At 40.4% G+C, this 21,830-nt stretch overlaps 1 protein-coding gene across 1 annotated transcript in view; it reads left to right on the top strand.

The window, feature by feature from the left end:
• The first annotated feature begins 7 nt into the window (after nucleotides 1–7).
• Nucleotides 8–21,830, top strand: part of LOC144593498 (frizzled-3) — a 35,605-nt gene continuing 13,782 nt past the window's right edge. Inside the window, exons 1-2 of the mRNA XM_078399159.1 lie at nucleotides 8–120; nucleotides 3,867–4,411. Of these exons, the coding sequence (XP_078255285.1) occupies nucleotides 4,217–4,411 (195 nt within the window). The 5' untranslated portion in view covers nucleotides 8–120; nucleotides 3,867–4,216. The remainder of the gene's footprint in view (nucleotides 121–3,866; nucleotides 4,412–21,830) is intronic.

Here is a 21,830-nt window from a genome sequence, read left to right as displayed (position 1 = left end):
GTGACGAGTATCGCCGCTTGCCATTCGCCACATTCTCGCAGCCAATCAGGCCTCGTGTGGGAGGCGTAGTGCCGGGTCAGTTGGCCGGTGGAGGAGAAGCAGGTCGGCGCTTTGCAAACGGTGAGAGGGGGGGAAAGAGGGGAAACAGAATGATTGTGTTGCAGGTGGTTGGAGGGGAGGGCCGTGGAGTAGGAGGAGGGTGATGTGGATGCGGTTAGCTGGAGTAACGCGGTCTTGGGTTTGATCGGGTGGGGGAAAGAGGGGGTTGGCGAGGAGACGATGATGGCTGGAGAGAACGCGTCGGGGCTACAAGTGGGGGGGAGGGGGTGTGGGGATAGAAACATAGAAAATAGGTGCAGGAGGAGGCCATTTGGCCCTTCGAGCCAGCACTGCCGTTCATTGCGATCATGGCTGATCGTCCACAATCAGTAACCCGTTCCTGCCTTCTCCCCATATCCCTTGATTCCGCTCGCCCCTAGAGCTCTAACTCTTTTAAATTCATCCAGTGAATTGGCCTCCACTGCCTTCTGTGTGTGGCAGAGAATTCCACAATTCTGGTGGTGAGGGGTGAAGCGGGAGGGAAGCCTGAGGCTTGTGATCTTGTAGCCGAAATAGTCATTGATCGTCTGTTATAATGTCCGTTAATCACAGTTAATTTGCCTGTTTGGAGTTTATTCCCTTCCTTTACTGAATTGATGACAATAGTGTGGGTGGCGCTTCAGTCGGAGTTTGGCTTTCGTTCGTAGAACGTGTCCCCTGTTTTACGCACCCCCTCTACTCAAGAAAAACGGCTACCACACTGTTTTTATTTTGTGGACTGGTTTGTTTTTCAACTTATTTCTTCCTCAAATCTGCTATGTGTTTCATTTTTCTTCTAAATGACCCAAATGTTATGGACGTGACCAAATCTGCAGCTTGTTATGGTGAAGCGGCAATGTATCTTATCCCTTCAAATGTTTCAATTTACTCGTGTATTATTTGGTTGGGCAAGTGACCAAAGAAGAGGGGAATGTAATATAGACATTAATAAGAAAAATAAATCGGCACTAGATAGAAAATATGGATATTTAACATTTATAGAATAAAGGTAAAGGGGCAACAATTAGTGCAATGTTTAGCCCGTTAGTTAAAGTGATGTACAAGACTTCAGGTTGTGCTGAGGTGGACCTGCCTGTGTGACCCTTTCTGGGTTTTTCAGAAGTTGATTGGGGAAGGCTCTTTGCAGGTATCGGGATGTCTGGTAAGTGGGAAACTCTTAAATGTAAGATAAGGAAATTTCATGAGAAGGGACCACTGTGTGATGTGGTTTTTTCAACAAAAAAAGAGGCATACGAGGTTTAGGTGCATGGAATCATGAAAATTATTGAAGGGGATTCTGAGAGATAAGATCCACGTGTATTTGGGAAGGCAAAGACTGATTAAGGATAGTCTGCTTGGCATTGTGCATTGGAAATTGTCTCTCATTTGAGTTTTTTGAAGAGATGACTGGAAGATTGAGGACAGAGTGGTAAACATTGCCTCCATTGACTTTAGCAAGTCCTTTGACAATATGGTAGGCTGCTTTGAAAGGTGATGTCACTTGGGATCCAGGATAACCTAGCCAATTGGTTTGACCATGGGAGGGAAAAAGTGGTTTCAGTGGGGAAGATACTTTGACTCGAAAGTGCAGAGAGAAAGATCTGGGGAAATACCTTACAATGACGTAAACATAAAATTGCAAAGAAATTCCAGCAGTTGCTGCAGAGAAAGGTGTAACTTTTCCAGTCTTAATCCAAAATCAACCAGTTACTTGAAAACAATCATGTGTGAACTCTTAAACATAAGAAACAAATTAAAAATCACAGTGCTGCATGACGAAAATAAACCAGCGATCAGTGCATAGCAGTGATCAGTTTCAATTAAAACTGTCAGTCAACTGAATTTCCATCCAATGCACAATATCACCTGATATCATCAATCAAGTACCAAAAACTTGTTTAAAAAAAAGCTCAGGGACAGTATTTGGTTGCGATGTCATCTTGTATATGGCAACTTGTGAATTCACAAATGTGGGCCCAGAGATATGCTTCAAGTACAGCTATTTTCAAACAGGACTCAATATGGAAATGGAAGGGTTAAAATTCCCGGCTCTTTTTAAACAAAAAAAGGAGATGGGGTACCTGAAGTTGTAAGAATTATTTTGCCACTTCTAGAATATTATGTGAGAAAGAACTTGGAGCTTAAACATTACTTTCAAATTGGTACTCAGTTCTGAACTTAATATCTTTGACCAATGCAGGTTCTGCAAGACATTTTGCAGCATGTTGTTGTACACCTTCCTGCCAAAAGCTTGATGCTTTCTTATTCTATGATGTTATTTAATGAACCAGATTTAATAAGGGAACTCAAGGTAAAGGAACCGTTAGGAGGTAGTGACCATAATATGATAATTTTTTATCTGCAATTTGAGAGGGAGACAGGTTAAATCGGAAGTGTCAGTGTTGCAGTTGAACAAAAGGGACTATGAAGGCATGAGAGAGGAGCTGGCCAAGGTCAACTGGAAAAGGATCCTAGCAGGAATGACGGTGGAACAGCAATGGCAGGAATTTCTGGGCATAATCCAGAAGATGCAGGATCATTTCATTCCTAAGAGGAAGAAACATTCTGAGGGGAGTAAGAGCCAACTTCTAAGGGGAGTAAGAGCAAGAGCTGACAAGGGAAGTTAGGGATGGAATAAAACTATAAAAAAAGATGTTTGGCATAGCAAAGAGTAGCAGGAAGCCAGAGGATTGGGAAACTTTCAAAGGACAACAGAAGGTAACAAAAAAGGGCAATACGGGGTGAAAAGATGCAGTATGAGGGTAAGCTGGCCAAGAATATAAAGGATAGTAAAAGCTTCTTTATGGTATGTTAAGAGAAAAAGACTAGTAAAGACAATGAAGAGCATTGACGTGTATGATTGGAGCATTTAGTCTAAGAGTGAGGACGTCATGATGCAACCCTATAAGTCTGGTTTGACTGCATTTGGAGAACTGCATGCACTTCTGGTTGCTCCATTGCAGAATGGATATGGAGGCTTTGGAGAGGGTACAGAAGAGGTTTACTAGAATTCTGCCTGGTATTAGCTATAAGAAGAGATTGGACAAACCTGGATTGTTTTCTCTAGAACAGGATGTTGAGGGATATTAAGCAGAAATATATAAAATTATGAGGTGTACCGATAGTGCAGTCAGTCAGAATTTTCTTCCTCAAGGCGGAAATGTCACAGACTAAAGGCATTGCTTTAAGGTGAGAGTTTGAAGAAGATGTGCAGGCAAGTTTTTTTACACGGGATGGTCGGTACCTTAACCTGTGTTAAAATTCATTCAGACAACAAACCACATTAGACACCTTAAGAAAGTAATGATACCTTTTTATTCATGCATGCGGGAGTGGGAGAGCAACTCTGAGTATGGCTATACACTCGCTGTCCCTCGTGGTCCCACTCGAAGGTCGGATACAAAAGCCGTACCTATATACCCGTAGGGAGGTTAGGTTCCATGCCTATTTCATCATCAGCACGTTTAAAGTAACGGTTCTCCTTGTGCCTGGAACTGACCTGTTTTTCCCTGCAGTTTTAGTTGGTAATTGGGCATCTTATCCTGTTTCCACATATTTCTTGCATGAGCTGCTCCTCTACTGTGCATCCTTAACCCTTTCAGTTCTAAAACTCTCACCTGCTGCCAGGTATAGTTGTGGAGGCAGATGCGATAGTGGCATTTAAAGGTCTTTTAGATAGGCATATGGATCATGTGCCGGCAGATGAGATTAGTTTATTTTGGCATAATGTTCGACACACTGCTCCTGTGCTGTATGTTTCTATATATTTTTTTTGTTTATTATTACAGGTGTAAGGAATACTCTTGGTTTGAGAATGAGTGCCACGGTTTGGGAATGCCTTTAATTCCATGAAAGGGCCATATGGAGATTTTGTCTGACAGCAAAAGTGAACTGTTGACGGCCAATCTGGATTTAAATGGCCTGCTGAAGAATCATTCTTCTTTGAGGAAGAAAAAGATGATAATTATTGTACCAGATGAATTCCAGAAAACCAAGGCAGAAACAGAAGTGGGAACAAATTTCAGCGTTGAACTACGGAAAGGCTTGATCGAGACAACAAAAGAGATTAGTAACCAAACGTTCAATTAGCAAACCTGTTTCACTTCCACTAGCTTGAAAAGCATTGAACTTTAAAGATATGGCTGTGAATGTTAGGGTGATGGTATGGACATTTTATGCAGTATTTGCACTCTTGGGGCAAGTTAATGGCCACAGTATGTTCGCTTGTGAGCCCATTTCTCTCAGATTGTGTCGTGACCTGCCTTACAATATGACTTTCATGCCAAATCTTCTAAATCATTATGATCAGCAGACTGCATCCCTGGCAATGGAGGTAAGTTGACTTTCAGTTGTAGCTCTTCCAGCGCAGCAAGCTTTTCCTTTGGTAGTGCACTCTTATAAATCCAATGTGCTGAGTTGTTATGATGAGTTTTGGATTTATTTTAACCTTTCATGTCTGTTCCTGTGGATTCGTCTGTTAACTTATGCTGATGTGATTGAAGATGTAGAATTTGCCGCAGGAGCAAATACGGGTGTTGTGAAATGAAATACTTAAATAGGTATGTTGCAAGATAAATATTTTGTATCTTTTGTTCTTGAGGTAAATGTGGTCTTTGTGGCTCCTTGTGTGAAAGATGAAGTCAGATTTCTGGTATTTGAATAGAAGCATGGGGTTGGAAGCTAAGCATGAGATTAAACATGAGAATTCAGCACCTTGGGGCAGTGGCAGGAGGGGATAGAATTACTGCCAAAGATACAGTTTTTGAAGTAAAATACTAGAATTTATTCTTCACATTTATTTCTATTGGGCAGTAAAATTGTAACCCATCTGTTGTTTAAAATTATGCATTTTCATGGAACTAATTTTTCCTTTAAAAACAGCCATTGAGATTTTCTGTGCATTGATGCAATATATTTATGCATGGAGTAAATTCATTTAATTTGTACTTTGCTTTTGCTAATTATGCAATCTTATTAAGGGTTTGGTCAGTTCTAAGAGAACAAACGTAAGTTCAAAACTGAGATTTTAAATTAAACTTTGGAAAAAACAAATTTGGAATGATGGAAATCCAAATCATAAATGTGTCAGAAACACAAAAACTATAATTTTTTTCAATAGATTAATGTTCCTGGTTGGGACCGTTGATTAGGTGTTTCATCTTGTTTCAAAACTGACGTTGGTTTCACTTGATAATTTAAAATTAATCAAACAAACTAATCTGTTTACTTTCCCGTTGCCGCCTGATGGTGTGAATCCTTTGTATGATTTATAATTTTGACTCAAATATTAGTTAGCCACAGGCTGTCTTCTGTTGCCTTTGTTTTTGCTTCCTCTTCTGTCTCCTGTGGTGCAATCTCATCGAGCTTTTTTCTTGCACCTGTGTGGTTTGCAGTTTCATATTCTCAATGCTGATTAGGCCTGGTATTGAGCCCTGCAGCAATTCTGAAGGAGTCTTCATTTTTTGAAGCCAGGCGAAGCTTGAATTTTCATGAGCTTCCCTTTGTGGAATATGGCCAAACCTCATCTTTATAACAAATGTTATGGAAGAAAGATCCAACATTCATTGATATTGAACTGAAATAGGGCCTTGATCCAAAGCAATGATTCCTTTCTCCTCTCAAATGTTGCCTGACCTACTGTATTTTTCCAACAGTGTTTGCTCTTATTTAGCTTGTTGGGGAGGGACTCCAGTTTAGCATGACCTTGCCAGAGAATGACTGTATGTTACATACAGAATATTAAACCTTATTTTATGAAGACCAGAAACTGCAGTTGCTGGAATCTTGAGCAAAACAGAGTTGGGTGAACTCAGCTGACCAGGCAACATCTGAGGGGTAAATAGTTAGAAAATGATGTTTATTTTCTTTCACTTTCTATTCAGCACCTCCACAGTGTGATTTCTGTTAATGAGGCTTCTCCAGTACATGGTCTGATTCCATGACCTTGTAATTATAACTTGTTCATGAGATTTGGCTATTCATGGAGCCTATCTCATAGTACCTGGGCTTAAAACTTACTAGTATTGCTCCCCGTGACAGAAATCAATATTTTAGCGTATCTGAACCTTTATTGTTGTGGATTGGAACAGAATATCTTTGTTCTGTCTGCTTAATCTGATATTTTGTAAATGCAAAGTACTTTAGGATTTATTTAATCGGCGTTGCTGAATGAAACTTTCTGTTTAAAAGTATACTTTGGTGGCTGTGATTCTTTTAACTGAAACACTGTGCCTGCTTCAAATCCAGCCCCTTGTTGTAAGTGATGGCAGATATTGCAGATTGCTTCTCAGTCCCTCTGGGATTGTGAAAAGTGTGCAGCCAGACTGTGGAGTGGACATAATGAAGGAGAACACTAGCCACAGGAGGCTATTGTACAGCATCAAAGAAACTTCCACAAATGATTGTTTGTCATGTCCTTTCATCTTTACTCAGTGACAAAAGTGTACGGTACATTGTAAATCCTCTTTCATTCTTCTATTGAAGTGAAGGAACTGATGAGACTGAGGTTGAATGTTTCTGGGAGGAGTTAACTGGTGATTAGGATATGGACATTAATGTATGTCGTAGTTTACAGCAAACCTTAAATGAATTGAGACAAAAAAAAATATGGCTTCTGTGGAAGTTTTATCACTCTTACCATTCACATGTAGCTCAGAAGTAATGTTGAATCTGAAATTCGGGTATCCTGAGAGTGTGAGAGATACAATATATGGCCTGTTCTTGTCAGATTATATCTTTACATTTTTTATTTTCAGAGGAAGTATAAATAAAGGTGCAACACAAAGCAAGTTTGCCAAGCGTCCCTTTAGTATCAGTTGAAAATTTATTCCGGCCCCCAGTTGTCTTTGACGTGAAGCATGGTTGTTTGTCTTTCCACAGTGGCAGCCTGACTTCCTGCTTCCAGCATTTCCTCTCTTTATTTCAAATTTCCAGCAGCTGTGGCTATTTTTTGTTTTTCATACTTCTGTCCACATTTGTTTACATGAGTTACTCTACCTAATACATTTAACAACTGCCAATTGCAAATGATTATCTTCAAAGTATGGTAAACCATTAAGATTCTTTAGCGTTTCATTAAAAATAGACTAAATTGTCCACTCTTTCACCCACTTGAGATTAATGTTGCCTTGGAGACAATTTGTTGGTTAATTGGTGGTAACATAAATGTGACAGCTGCTCTGCTACTCCCTGACAGCCTCGAGCATAATTATTCCAAAAAATTGAAGAGAGATTTGTGTACTGATGCATTAGAGAAGTGGTTGAGTGAGGAATGTGCCCCTCCCCCAGTGGAAATGGCCTGTCAGGGATGTGAAAAGAATATATTGGATGGTATTTTTGATTGTTGATTCTATTTCTCTCTAAGAATTATAATTTCAGTGCTATTCTTTCTCCTGCCTATATTGCATATTTTAACTGCTGATTGACTCATTACTGTGTCCCTGTGATGCTGCTTTGTAATTTGGCAATAAGTGTAATGTCTAAATTAGATGTAATATTCTACTGATGCCACTTAAGAGTGTGTAGAATAACCATCTTCTTTCAATGAGCTCAGTTCAGATTGGATAGTTGTAGCTGGAAGCAAGAATTCTGTTGATTCTTTCTGTTAACAAATTGAACCTTGACATTTTCATCATCTCAGGTAGTACTTTCTTTATGTAACTTTCTGCAGCCTAAATGAACAGACTTGAACTAGCAGTAATGCCCTTTAGTTGGTCAATGTGGAGACCAGGCGGTATGGGGGGAATGAGCTAGCTGGTATAACTATACTTGATAGGAGAAAGGGGATTGGGGAAATTCAGTAAGGATATTTTGGCTTGTATTCATGTGGGATAACTGCAACTGGGCCTCCAATTTGTTCCTTGAACAAATTTGTTAGATAATTTATAAGACCGATTTGTTTTTTTAGAGAATTCATAATCTTCTGAGATGTGTAGATATTTCCATGTGAGCTACTTGTCAATGCCTGTGTAAATGTGCTTTGCTGTATAGATTGTTTTTTTGTTTTTGACAATGTGTATGGCCAGCTCATTTTGTGCCCATTAAAATATTTTTTTTTTAACTACTTATTCTATAGAGTGACTGAAGTCAGGAGCTTATAAGGGAATAATGCCTGATTTACTGTGGCTCAAGTATCACAACATAGTGGCTAAGTAAATTTAAAAAAATTAGTTGATGTTAATTGTTAAATGGCTGGGAACTAAATTAGAGCAGCAGTTCAAGGAAGTGGATATGTCAATAGAAAGTGTGTATACAAATAGAAATGTAAAACCTAAGATTAAAAAACATCAAGAATAAAGGGAGGTTATTCCCCCAAGAAGATAGTTAATGCAGCTTTGTGTTCCTTTCATGGAGAGAGCTTAATAGTTCACATCATCTTTGGGGTGATGTAAATTATTGTCCATCACAATTCTCAGTAATCTATTCTAAATTTATGATTTATGCCATCTGTCAACATGGTGCTTTTAAAGCTATTTCCTATTAAGGTAAGAAAATGTAAGGAGTGTGGCATCACAATATCTTGGTTGACCTACTACATGCTGCTCATTACAAAGTTTTATCTAAATAATGGTATATGTTTGTACTCAAAATCTGGATTTAATGGATGGATAGAGTGTTGTTTCAGCATGACTTATTGAATGAGTGGAATTAATTGATTGATCTGCTCCTGTTTCTTATGTGAAAGCTTGGTCAAATAACTGGTTTTAAGAAACATCCTGGTAGAGGAGAAAAAATAGAGAAGTGGGCAGATTTAGGTATGAAAAATTTAGAAGTTAAGGTTTGTTGCAAGTGATAGAACGACTAAAATAGAGACTAAGAGTTTTGGATTGGAGAAAAGCAGTTTTTTTAAATGTTTGTGAGAATGAAGGAGATTAGAGAGAGGAAATATAATGAAGGAGTATGATGTTAAAATTGGAGCTTGGCCATCAAGTAGTGAAACATGGATTGATAGAAAGAGGGAATTCACTTCCGAAGAATCAGGACGATGCAATTCAGACATTTGATTTTGGGAGCAGAAGTAACCAAAGTGAATGGCAGAGCAGGCTGAGGCAGTTGAATCATCCAGCCTGCATGCTTCTTGCCGAAAAATAAAAAACTACTAGCAATGTATATTTTGGGCTTTATAAACATCAATGACTTGGATGAAGGGATTAAAAGTACCATTAGCAAATTTGCAGATGATACAAAGCTGGGTGGCAGTGTGGACTGTGAGGAAGATGCTATGAGGTTGCAAGGTGACTTGGACAGGTTGTGTGAGTGGGCAGATGCATGGCAGATGCAGTTTAATGTGGATAAGTGTGAGGTTATCCACTTTGGTGGTAAGAATAGGAAGGCAGATTATTATCTGAATGGTGTCAAGTCAGGAAAAGGGGACATACAACGAGATCTGGGTGTCCTAGTGCATCAGTCACTGAAAGTAAGCATGCAGGTACAGCAGGCAGTGAAGAAAGCCAATGGAATATTGGCCTTCATAACAAGAGGAGTTGAGTATAGGAGCAAAGAGGTCCTTCTGCAGTTGTACAGGGCCTTAGTGAGACCGCACCTGGAGTACTGTGTGCAGTTTTGGTCTCCAAATTTGAGGAAGGATATTCTTGCTATTGAGGGCGTGCAGCGAAGGTTTACTAGGTTAATTCCCGGAATGGCAGGACTGTCGTATGTTGAAAGACTGGAGCGATTAGGCTTGTATACACTGGAATTTAGAAGGATGAGAGGGGATCTTATCGAAACGTATAAGATTATTGAGGGGTTGGACACGTTAGAGGATGGATACATGTTCCCAATGTTGGGGGAGTCCAGAACCAGGGGCCACAGTTTAAGAATAAGGGGTAAGCCATTTAGAACGGAGATGAGGAAAAACTTTTTCAGTCAGAGAGTTGTGAATCTGTGGAATTCTCTGCCTCAGAAGGCAGTGGAGCCCAATTCTCTGAATGCATTCAAAAGAGAGCTAGATGGAGCTCTTAAGGATAGCAGAGTCAGGGGGTATGGGGAGAAGGCAGGAACGGGGTACTGATTGAGAATGATCAGCCATAATCACATTGAATGGCGGTGCTGGCTCAAAGGGCCGAATGGCCTACTCCTGGACCTATTGTCTAACATGCCATTAGCTTTCTTCACTGCCTGCTGTACCTGCGCACCAACTTTCTGCATAGCGAGAATCGTCAGAACCCACACCATCCTGGCCATAACTCATTTCACACCTGCCATCAGAAAGGTATAGGAGCCTGAAAACTATAACGTCCAGGTTCACGACCAGCTTCTTCCCAACAACCATCAGGCTATTAAATATTGCAGCCTCCAATTAAGCTCTGAACTACATAGGTATGGGGGGGCATTGTTTTTATTCGTATTGTCTTTGCACTATTATTGCTTTTTATATGCAAAACATTTTTGTTATTGTATTTACAGGGTACTCTGTTTACATATCTATTGTGCTGCTGCAAGTAAGAATTTCATTGTTTTGTTTCGGGACATATGATAATAAAACACTCTTAACTATTGATTTATTTTCAATAAAAGAAATAGTAGGAGTAGGCTCTATGGTTCCCTGAAAATAGGTCTATTATTTAGCCAGATCATTAGCTACTTTGTTCTTGGGCTTGGTTCTACTTTTCTACCTGTTTTCCATAACCATCTGCTATCAGACAACTGAACCAAACACCTTTTTAACAGCCCCTTACCAAAGATGCTGCCACATACTCTTCCTGTTGATTTGACTTCTTTGGATTTTTCTGTTGTACTTTATTTTTTGCACCTCTTCAGATTGCATTAGTCTTGCACCATTCTGTTTTGCACATGTATTTATCATTACTGTATGTATATTGATACTCTGTAAGCTTCATATGAACAAGGAAATTCATTGCCTCTAATGTATGACAATATCATAATCATAGAGCTGCACAGCATGGAAACAGGCCTTTCAGCCTAATATGTCAATTTCCATTAAAGGAAACATTTTTTAGCATCTGGCTTGATAAACTTTCAATCTTGTTTTAATGTCCAGTTCCATTTTAAACTTCCAGTGCTATTCTACCTAATTTGCTGCATTCTCTTCCGGTTCTATTTGTGAAATACTTTTAAACTATCTACAATGCAATTTACTTTTCCATCAGACTTTTAACTAAATACAAAAACACATGTGTTTTGCATTGCTTTTGCTAAACAGTATTAAACTAATCTGGCAATTAAGAATTGTCCTTAACAAAGCACCTTCCTTTTGTGAATACCTGCGATCATGTTCCATATATTTTGAGCCGGTTCCACAAGATGCTGTTTGAATGGAATGGCATAGGAGGTAGCGTAAAATTGTTGCTGGATTATTTTTTGATGACGGACCACTCCCATTCCGTGACCATGTTAGAATACATGTGAAATGTTATCTGATTATAATTCAATTAAAAGTATTACATTTCAGACGTGAACAATTGTTAATTGTGGGATGTTTTGTCAGCAGAAGCAAAAGCATTGCAGTAGCATTGAAATTTGACCCTTGTCATTGTCAATCTAAATTACTTTTACAGAAAACCTTAGAATTATGGAAGTGCATGCTTCTGAAAATATTTTACTTAAAAACATATGAAAAGTCAAGGGGAGTAGAATGATTGAGGCAGGATTCACAGTATGTTGGAACTTCAGTCCAACATGGAGACATTTTTTGTGGCTAATCTTCCGGTTTCTTTGTGACCACTTCTGTCAGACTTTGTAAAGAACAGCACCAATTTCTCAATTGTATGAGGAAGAAAGAAAATTCCAGCTAGGACACTCAATGAACTCTTTGTGCATCATAAAATTCATGGTTTAAAATGGGTTTACCTACCAGTGGAATTTTATTCAAAGATTTCTTAGTTTCAAAGGCATGGAGTATTCAATTCAGCACATGTAAGAAAATTGCAATTTTCTTGCTGTTTTTGCTTTTTGGAAGTAGTCTACTGTGTGTGTCTTGCCATCTGCCTTTGCTTTGTTTCTTCATCTGTAACTTTGTATCTTCTATACTACACTGGCCATCCCTCCAACCTCCTTCAAAAACTCAATCTAGTCTGTTCCATATTAACTTGTTTACCCTTCACTAACCTTATTAACTGGTGGTTCCTCTTTGCCTTGTACTTTAAAAAATCTTCCTTGAATATCCAAGGCCTCACCACTACCATCTCAAAACTATATTCTTGCCTAAAATCTGTCACTGGCTCCTTCACCGGTCTTTATCCATTGCAGTCTGGGTCACAAAACTCTTGGGAATAATTCTTTGGAGCTCTTTATCGCATTCATTGCCGCTGACAGATGTGGAGGCCAAGACATAGAGTATTTTTAAAGCAAAGATTTTTAGGTTCTAGATTTGGAAGGATGTCAAAGGTTATGATGCAAAGGCAGGAAAATGGGGTTGAGAGGGAAAAATAGATCAGCCATGATTGAATGGCAGAGTAGACTCGATAGGCTTAATAGCCTAATTCTGCTCCTTTGGCAAATGGTGTTGTTATGGTCTTATTTAAATATATTGGCTTTGCTGAATCAACAAGTCAAGGATTATTTTCAAAAAATTTTTTAAAAATTTCAGCAGTTCTTTGGGACCTGAGGATTTCATTCATGCATTTTGATTTGAATTTCAGCCACATATTGCTGAAAATTCAAAGTTGAGTTATTGTATCTGCTAAAGCTGATGTAAAGTTGATATAAAACAAATGACCGTGTAAGGTCTGATTCACTTTGGAGGATTAGCATGATATCTACCTCGTGAATTTCTAGTTGATTTGGTATTTTATTTCAGTTTGTTCGTGTTATTGTGTAAACATCTGTTCAATACAAGGTTTTGCATTCTATACTCTTGTTGCATATTTTATCCAGTCTTCTTTGTTGGATTAAATTACTTTCATTGTCCATATTGTAATTCAAAATCTATAAGAAATAGAAGCAGGCAAAGACTGTTCAGAACCAATTTTGTCACTCAATATGATGACTAATCTTGAATTCCTCTTCCTACGCAAAATTCTGAAGGTACCGAATAAAAGATTTATTTCCTTTCATAAATGGGTGACCCTTCATCCTGGCATCGTAGCCCCACTCTTCCTTGCCTGCAGAGCATCTAATTTGCATTCCAGCATCTAATCTATCAATTACATAAGAATTATGTGTGAAAAGAAGAGAGTGACTCCTCAAATCCATAGAAAAAAAGGCTCACTCTACTCTAGATGCTGCTCTAGTCCAAAGACGTACAGGTATGTAGGTTAATTGACTGGGTAAATGTAAAAAAATAAAGATTTTTAAAAAAGAATTGTCCCTAGTGTGTGTAGGATAGTGTTAGTGTGTGGGGATCGCTGGGCGGCGCAGACTTGGTGGGCCGAAAAGGCCTGTTTCCGCTCTGTATCTGAAATATGAAAAAAAAAATTAAATCAGCAACTGCCTCCCACTTCTCTTAAGACGGCTCTACCCGAAGAAGATATGGGAATCTGGGTCCATGGATTATTAATCATTTGCAGTCAGTGTTGTATTATGAAAGCAGGTTGGTGGAGGTCCTTTATTTTGAAGTTGTTCAATGTAACTTCCATTCTGTCATTTTTTTCTGTGAACAGGTTAATGTTGGAGTTTAGCCTTCAATTGTGCCCACGTGCAAATGTCACATACTATAGCATAGTTTCTGAAGTTAGGAAGACCTTTGTTCTGGAGTAGTGGCAAAATAGGTTGACCAGTTTCCTATTGTTCTATACATTACCTCAAGAGTCAAGGGAATCAAGTGTTTTATTGTCAAATGTCCCAGATAGAACAATGAAATTCTTACTTGCTGCAGTACAACAGAATATGTAAATATACTGCACTGTAAACAATATAATAAACGAGAGAGAAAAAAATCAGTGTGTATATATACACACACTCACAAGTACACACACGCACATACGTACACACAAAAAACAAACAGTAGTAGTGCAATAACAATGATGATGATAATAATAATAGTCTATTTTTGTTCAGAGCTTATTTGAGGTTGTAGTATTGAATAGCCTGATGGCTGTAGGGAAGAAGCTGTCCCTGAACCCGGACGTTACAGTCTTCAGGCTCCTGTACCTTATTCCCGATGGCAGGAGTAAAATGAGTGGGTGGTGTGGGTCTCTGATGATGCTGGCTGCCTTTTTGAGGCAGCGACTCCAATAAATCTCTTCGATGGTGGGGAGGTCAGAGCCGGTGATGGACTGGGCAGTGTTCACAACTTTTTGCAGTCTTTTTCACTCCTGGGCGTTTAAGTTGCCTAACCAGACCATGATGCAATCAGTCAAGATGCTCTCTACTGTACACCCTATAGAAGTTCAAGAGAATCCTCTCTAACATAGCGAATCTCCATAATCTTCTCAGGAAGTAGAGGCATTGATGTGCTTTATTTATAATAGCATCAGTGTGCTGGGTCCAGGAAAGATCTTCGGAAATATGCACGCCCAGGTATTTGAGGTTTTTGACTCTCTCCACCATCGTCCCGTTGATATAAACAGGATTGTGGGTACTCGACTCGGCCTTCTCTTCCAAAGTCCACAATCAGTTCATTGGTTTTACTGATATTGAGACCCAGGTTGTTTTGCTGGCACCATTTGGTCAATCGGTCGATCTCACTTCTATTCTCTGACTCATCACTATCTGTAATTTGCCCAACAACGGTTTGTCTCATCGGCGAACTTGAAAATGGAGTTCGCACTGTGTCCGCTACACAGTCATGAGTATAGAGTGAGTAGAGCAGGGGGCTGAGCACGCAGTATTGAGGTGCTCCTGCACTGCTTGTTATTCGGGAAGAAGTGTTTCTGCCAATTCAAACAGACTGTGGTCTGTGGATGAGGAAGTCGAGGACCCAATTGTAGAGGGATGCGCAGAGACCCAGTCCCGTGAGCTGGGTCACCAGCTTGGAGGGGATGATGGTATTGAACGCTGAGCTGTACTCCATAAACAACAGCCTGACCCAAATGTTTTCATTCTCCAAGTGGTCCAGTGCGGAGTGGAGAGTCCAGTGAGATCGCATCCTCCATTGACCTGTTGTGACGGTATGCGAACTGTAGTGGGTCGAGGTTCTTGTTGTGGTAGGAGTTGATATGCACAAGGGATATAGGAAAAAAGCAGGAATGGATTACTGATTTTCGATGATCAGCCATGATCATATTGAATGGCAGTGCTGGCTCGAAGGGCCGAATGGCCTACTCCTGAACATTTTTCTATGTTTCTAACGATGTCTGGACAAAATGGATCCAGTGAAGCTTCTGCTGTATATTTACAAAGCTCAAAGAATCAGGTTTTGAAGAGCCATGTAATTGATATTATTCCCAATTATTTATTTTTCACTGTAAAACAGCTTCCTAAAAGAGTCTGTTAACAGTAATTATCCTTCAGAATATGTGGCATGTCTGGCTTCATCTCAAATTAGGTGAAATGCTGAATCATAAAACTTGCTGATTAAAGAATTATGGAGATTTGCAGAAAAATGAATTTGGATCCAATTGGCATTGCAGCAGATGATTTTCTACTGCAATGCTTTTGTACTGCATGAGGCCAAACGTTCATATATAATGTGCAAGTTGATGAAGTTAAATTAGTAACAATGCTGTGTGGAAATTGGCTAGAATTATTTATTCAGGAAAGCATGAAAGGTGAAATCCATTTATGATCATGTACTCCAATTTATTTGTAGCTTATGAAATGATGCTTACATCAGTGTTAGAGTAACTTTCTAGTTGCATAACTTCAAAAGTTCATGTGTGCAGAAGAATGAAGTAAGTCCATTTTGTTTTGGAAACATTATTGCAGATTACAATGGTCTTTGTTAGTCCACTGTTTGAAATGTGGCCCCATCTGGCTAGTTAAAGCTTTCAATGACACTCTCCCAAAGATTCATCAAGAAGATGCAGGTTTCCATGGCAGCCAAACAACAGTTGCTGGAAGATCTGTATAATCTGAAAAGGACTGCACCCTTCCAGCTTGCTGTTTCAATGCAGAATACAAGTGTATTTGTGTATTTGAGCAGTTACATTTTGCCTTGTATGATTGCTTGCAGAATAAATTGGTCCCTCTGTATTTGGTTTGTATTTGCCTCCCATGATTTAGCGAAGGTGTTTAACACTCTGCGTTTTTTTGAAATTGTCTCTCAAACATATCAAACAATGGTGGTTGCATAAAATTAGAATATGTTTAGAACCCTACTTTGTTGTTTGGACTGAGTAGGAAGTCACAGTATTAATTGCAGATCCAGATGATAACAATCAATTCTATTTTCCTTTGATAATTTTACTGTCTGCAAGCTATTTTTAATGTCAGATGTTGACTTCACACTGAATCAAAGTTTGTAGCAACAGTGCAAGAGTTAAGAGTAATTGCTGGAAACACATCCCTCCATGAACACATTCCCTCCATTTTACAGGGAATCCACAACATACATAAGGGTTATGTTCCGTGACCCTTGTGTTAGTCAGATTTTCCATAAGTTGAAATCGCTATCTCCACCCCCTGCCCCAAATAACTCTAAGATAGCTACTGTCTCAGTAGCGTCCAGGGCAGTCGCTGGAGCAATTTGCCTTCTGGGGAAGCACCCCCATCATTGCTGGCTTGTTTCCGTTATAAACTTGAATAATTGCGGGGTGTTGTGGATATTACAAAATGCCTTCATTGCACTAGGGACTGAGTATGGAATTGTTTATGCAAGGGCGAGTTTACGTTAGTCAAGAGTATCTGTATATTCATTTTGAATAGAAGGTTAGAATATCATGCACCTTGACATAACTTGAGAGTGCCTAATCATAATAATTGTAATTTATTAGCCAAGTGTGTTTTGCAACGTATGAGGAATTTGGGTTGCCATATAGTCATACCAACCATTGCAGAAGTCGGATGGGCCTTCCTAAGAGGACTTGCGGAAAGCAATTTGCCTGGATGGATTTCCCGGCCCTGTCCTCAGAACCTGCATGGATGAGCTGGCAGGAGTATTCATAAACATCTTTAGCATTCCCCTACACCATTCCGAGGTTTCCACCTGCATTGAAGACAGTTTAATATCTCAGTGGTGAAGCAAAGCAAGATAGCACAACTTAATGACTACCAAAAATAATAGAGCAAGATGGACCACTGTCGAAATCGCATATACTGAAGTGTACACAACGGAGCGGAATGTCCAACATTTTAGTAAGCAAAACCTGTCATTCGTTATGCCTCTCGCACTGTAATCAATGTTGTGGGGGAACATTATGTGTGATGATACCTTTAAAATGCAGAATATATATCATCTATCAATTCAATTTTTTTTGGTTATTTTTCTTTTAAAATGTTTTCCTGCTTAATTTCTTTGATTTTATTCTTTCTTACTGTTTCTGCACATTTCCCACCCATCCTTCACCTTATTGTGGTGAAGAGATTTGCGTGCCCCCATGATTCCAAGAGCGATGCCGTCGGAAGCACTAGCTTCTGGTAGGGCCACCCATGATGGTAAGGTCGAGGATGGGGGTCCAGACTAAAAACGATCCAACTTACAAGACCTCAACGGCGGACCAGGCGGACGAAGATATCTTGAACTCAATGGCTGTGAAGGTGGACGAAGGCTGCAACAGATCTATCAGCTCCAATCATCTTGGTTCCCATGCCATTGGAATTAGTTGATTGATTTGTGAAGGACCCTGTGCTTCTTGGAGTGTAACATCAAGTACACGTTAAACAAACACATGCACAGGCGTCTTCGTTCTGTGAGCATTCGGCGATCGGGGAAGGGCGATGGGAGCAGGCTATGTGGTGGCTGGAAGCTCCGAGTCAAGAACCGGCACGGAAGCGGTGAATACTTGATTCAATCGCTCAACTTTGGACAGAAGCAGGAAAGTTGTTCGGTAGCAGTATTCATGTCTGAGCAGCCCTATTTAGGATCCACTCTGCTCACCCTGAACTGGGAAGGGGCTAGAAAAGGTGCCCTAAAAATAGTCTGCTTCACCTCGTCCTGTCTGGAAATCCGCGTCCATCATGCGGCCGAAAACCATCAAGAAGTGAAACTATGAAACTTGGAATATACGAACTCTGATGGACAACCCAAACTCAGACCGACCGACCAGAGAGAAGAACTGCTCGGGAACTCCAAAAATTCAGCTTTGACATCGTTGCTCTGCGTGAGAGCTGGAGAAGGGCAACTAAAGGAAGAACAAGGTCAATACACCTATTTCTGGAAAGGTCTTGATCCTGAACAACTGAGTTTTGCCATCCGAAACAGCCTACTTCAAAAGCTGACAGAGCAACCACTGGGGATCAATGAACATCTTATAACTCTGCAAATCTAGCTCGTCAAGAACCAATACACCTCCATCATCAGCGCCTATGCTCCAACTCTAGACACTGAAGATGAAGTAAAGGCGAACTTCTAGGCCCAACTTGACGTCGTCCTTTCCTCTGTTCCCAACGACAACAAGATCATTCTCTTAGGAGACTTCAATGCCAGATCATAGAAAGATCATGGGCTCTGGACTGGAACAATCGGCAAGGTATGTAGGTTAATTTGACTGGGTAAATGTAAAAAATTGTCCCTAGTGTGTGTAGGATAGTGTTAATGTGCGGGGATCGCTGGGCGGCGCGGACTTGGTGGGCCGAAAAGGCCTGTTTCCGCGCTGTATATATATGATATGATGATATGAAGGAAGGAGTTGGCAAACTCAACGCCAATGGAACACTCCTCCTCACCAAATGTGCCGAACACAACCTGGTGATTACAAACACCTTATTTCACCAGAAAAACAGGCACAAAGTTTCCTGGCAGCATCCACGTCCTAAACACTGGCACCTCATCGACTACATCATCGTACGATCCCGTGACCAACAAAATGTACTGAAAACAAGAGCCGTTGCTGGTGCCGACAAGTGCTGGACAGACCATCGTCTCATCTCGTCCACCATGAGAATGAAGATTTGGCCCAAAAGGAAACATTAAAACCAGAACACTATCAAGAAATTCAATTTTGGTGTCCTTCAAGATATCAACCATGCACGGAAGTTTCAACAAAAACTTCAAGAACAACTGCTCCAACAAATCCCACCATCTGTCGAAGAACACTGGAATCTTTTGAAGAACGCCATCATCGCCTCCTGCACGGAAACAATTGGGTTCAAGTAAAAAAACATCAGGATTGGTTCGATGTTAATGATAAATAACTCCAACAGCTCATTGATGAAAAGAGAAAAGCTTTCATCACCTTACAAACTGACCAACAGTCGGCTACCAAAAGGGAGTGCTATCAGGAATGCAAGGCTGCAGCCCAGAAGAGCACCCAAAACCTGAAAAACCAATGGTGGAGGGAGAAAGCTCAGGAAATCACGCCAACGACACTAGAGGCTTTTTCAAAGCAACTAGAGCCATTTTTGGCCCATCCACTGACGGTCACGCCCCTCTCAAAAGCAAAGACGGGTCCCCCATCCTGAAGAGCAAAATTGGAGGTAACCTGATCCATTACCAACTGCATCAACTTCTCATCAAGATCTGGATAAATGAAGACGTACCAGGAGACGTTAGAGACTCAGCAATCGTTACCATCTACAAAAGGAAAGGCGAACGATCTGACTGGAAACTATCATGGAATTTCCCTGTTCGCAACAGCAGGCAAGGTCCTCGTCCGCATCATGAACAACCGACTCAAGCCTTTAGCCAAGAAGATCCTTCCGGAGACGCAAGTCGCTTTTAGACCATCAGGTGAAACAGCCGACATGATCTTCAGAATGGGTCAACTACAAGAAAAATGTCGTGAACAACTTCAACCTTTGTACATGGCATTCATCGACCTCACTTTGACTCAGTATCAAGGGAACTCTTATCAAGGGACGTCCTATCCACCTATGGATGTCCTGAAAAGTACATTCGAATCCTGAGACTCCTGGTCATGGCCAGCAACAGCAAGTGTGAGCCATTTCAAGTCAGATTAGGAATGAAACAGGGATGCGTGATTGCCCCAACACTGTTCACCATCTTTATTGCAACAACCATCCACATCATCAAGGACGACCTGCCCCCAGGGATCGAAATTGTCTACAGATGGCAGACTTTTCAATCTTGCTCATCTCATCCAAGACTAAGACACCTACGAGCTCCCTCAACAAGTTCCAATAGGCAGATGACAACTGTGTTGCAGCTCTCTCAGAAAATCATCTGCAACAGATCCTGACTGCCTTCAACAGTGCATACACGAAACTTGGACTTGCCATCAACTCCAAGAAGACTTGGGTTATCTACCAATCGTCACCAACTGAGACAAATCAGAAAGAACCGTCAATTCAACTTGGTGAAGCAACCCTGAAAAATGTGGATCACTTTCCGTACCTTGGAAGTGACCTCTCCTCCAATGTCGACCTTGATGACGAGATCCAACATCGTGATAAGTGTGCTGGAACAGCTTTTGGATGTCTTCGAACAAGTCTTCCAAAATCGACACACACACAGACCCACACACACAGGCACACAGGCAAGCACACAGGCTCACTCTCTTTCTTGTGATTTCCTCTAATTATTTGTTTAGCAACCTTTTTCTTTGTGTGAATGTATATGTATATATATGTGTGCGTGTGTATGTGTGTATATGTGTTGGTAGAAATGATTTGTTTAATTCTATTGAGTTATTGTGCTTGATCATATTTTGTGTAGATGTGAACAATCTAGTAATGAAGATATAATTACTAAGCAAAACACAGCAGCATTTCTGAAGGGAATGAACAGGATCCTTCCATCTTAATATATTGTGGGGGGGGGGGGGGAGGGGAGGAGAGGGGGAGAAAGCTGGAACCACCTCTCTTTTCCAGCTTGCTCCCCCCTACTATAATCAAACTCCCGTGTTAAAGATAGAATCATTGGATCCAAGTATTGAAAGCAGTGATGAGGTCTGGAGCCCAGTGCCAAGATAATAACTAAAATGAGCATCAGTGATTAGGTGAAAAAAAACTGTTGGACAAACTCAATGCAGCTGGTTTGGCACCTCATCTGGTTATTTCTTGCTCAACATTCCAGTATCCACAGTCTGTGTTTCCATCAGTGGATAGGTCATTGGTGAGCAAGTGCCATTTAATGTCATGGTCATTGACACCATACAACACTTTTTTAATTTTGAATATGGACATCAGATCAGTTCGCCTGATTTTATTTATCCTGCTTGTTGTGAACAGGCCATATCTGGGCAATTTTCCATGTTGTCAGGTGGATGCACATATTGTTTGCTCAAAGAGCAGTTAGTTCAGTACTACAGCTGGGATGTTGTCTTGTTTCATAATCTATCCTGCATTCTGTGGCCTGATGTGGCATTGTACATCAAATTGGTTGAAGGTTTGCTTCTGTGGTTAGGAGAAAGCTGAAATAGATTATCCAGTTGGCACCTTGAATCTGATGATGCTTTAGCACGTGAATGTTGGGCCCTGTCCTTGTTCAGAATGGGAATATTCATGGAGCTGTCACCTCCCATTAATTGTTCACCACCATTCATGGCTTGATGTGGCAGGACTGCATCTTTAATCAGATCCCTTTGTCAATGCAGCTGGTTTGGCACCTCATCTTTAGATATGTCTGGTGCTGCTACTGGCATGCCCTTTTGCATTCCTCATCGAATCTAGTGTACTATCTAGTATTGGTCTCTGCAACACAATATATAGGATTAATTCCTGGGATGAGAGGACTGTGTTGTGAAGAGACTGTGCTTAAAACTGGAGGTTTGAAGAATGGGTGGTGATCTCTTTAAAATATACATACTTCTTTGAAGCATTGAATGGGTAGATGTGGAGAATGCCTGGAGAAGTAC

This window comes from Rhinoraja longicauda, chromosome 5, assembly GCF_053455715.1.
Source record: "Rhinoraja longicauda isolate Sanriku21f chromosome 5, sRhiLon1.1, whole genome shotgun sequence".
NCBI lineage: Eukaryota > Metazoa > Chordata > Chondrichthyes > Rajiformes > Arhynchobatidae > Rhinoraja > Rhinoraja longicauda.
This window is presented reverse-complemented; position numbering and strand designations above follow the sequence as displayed.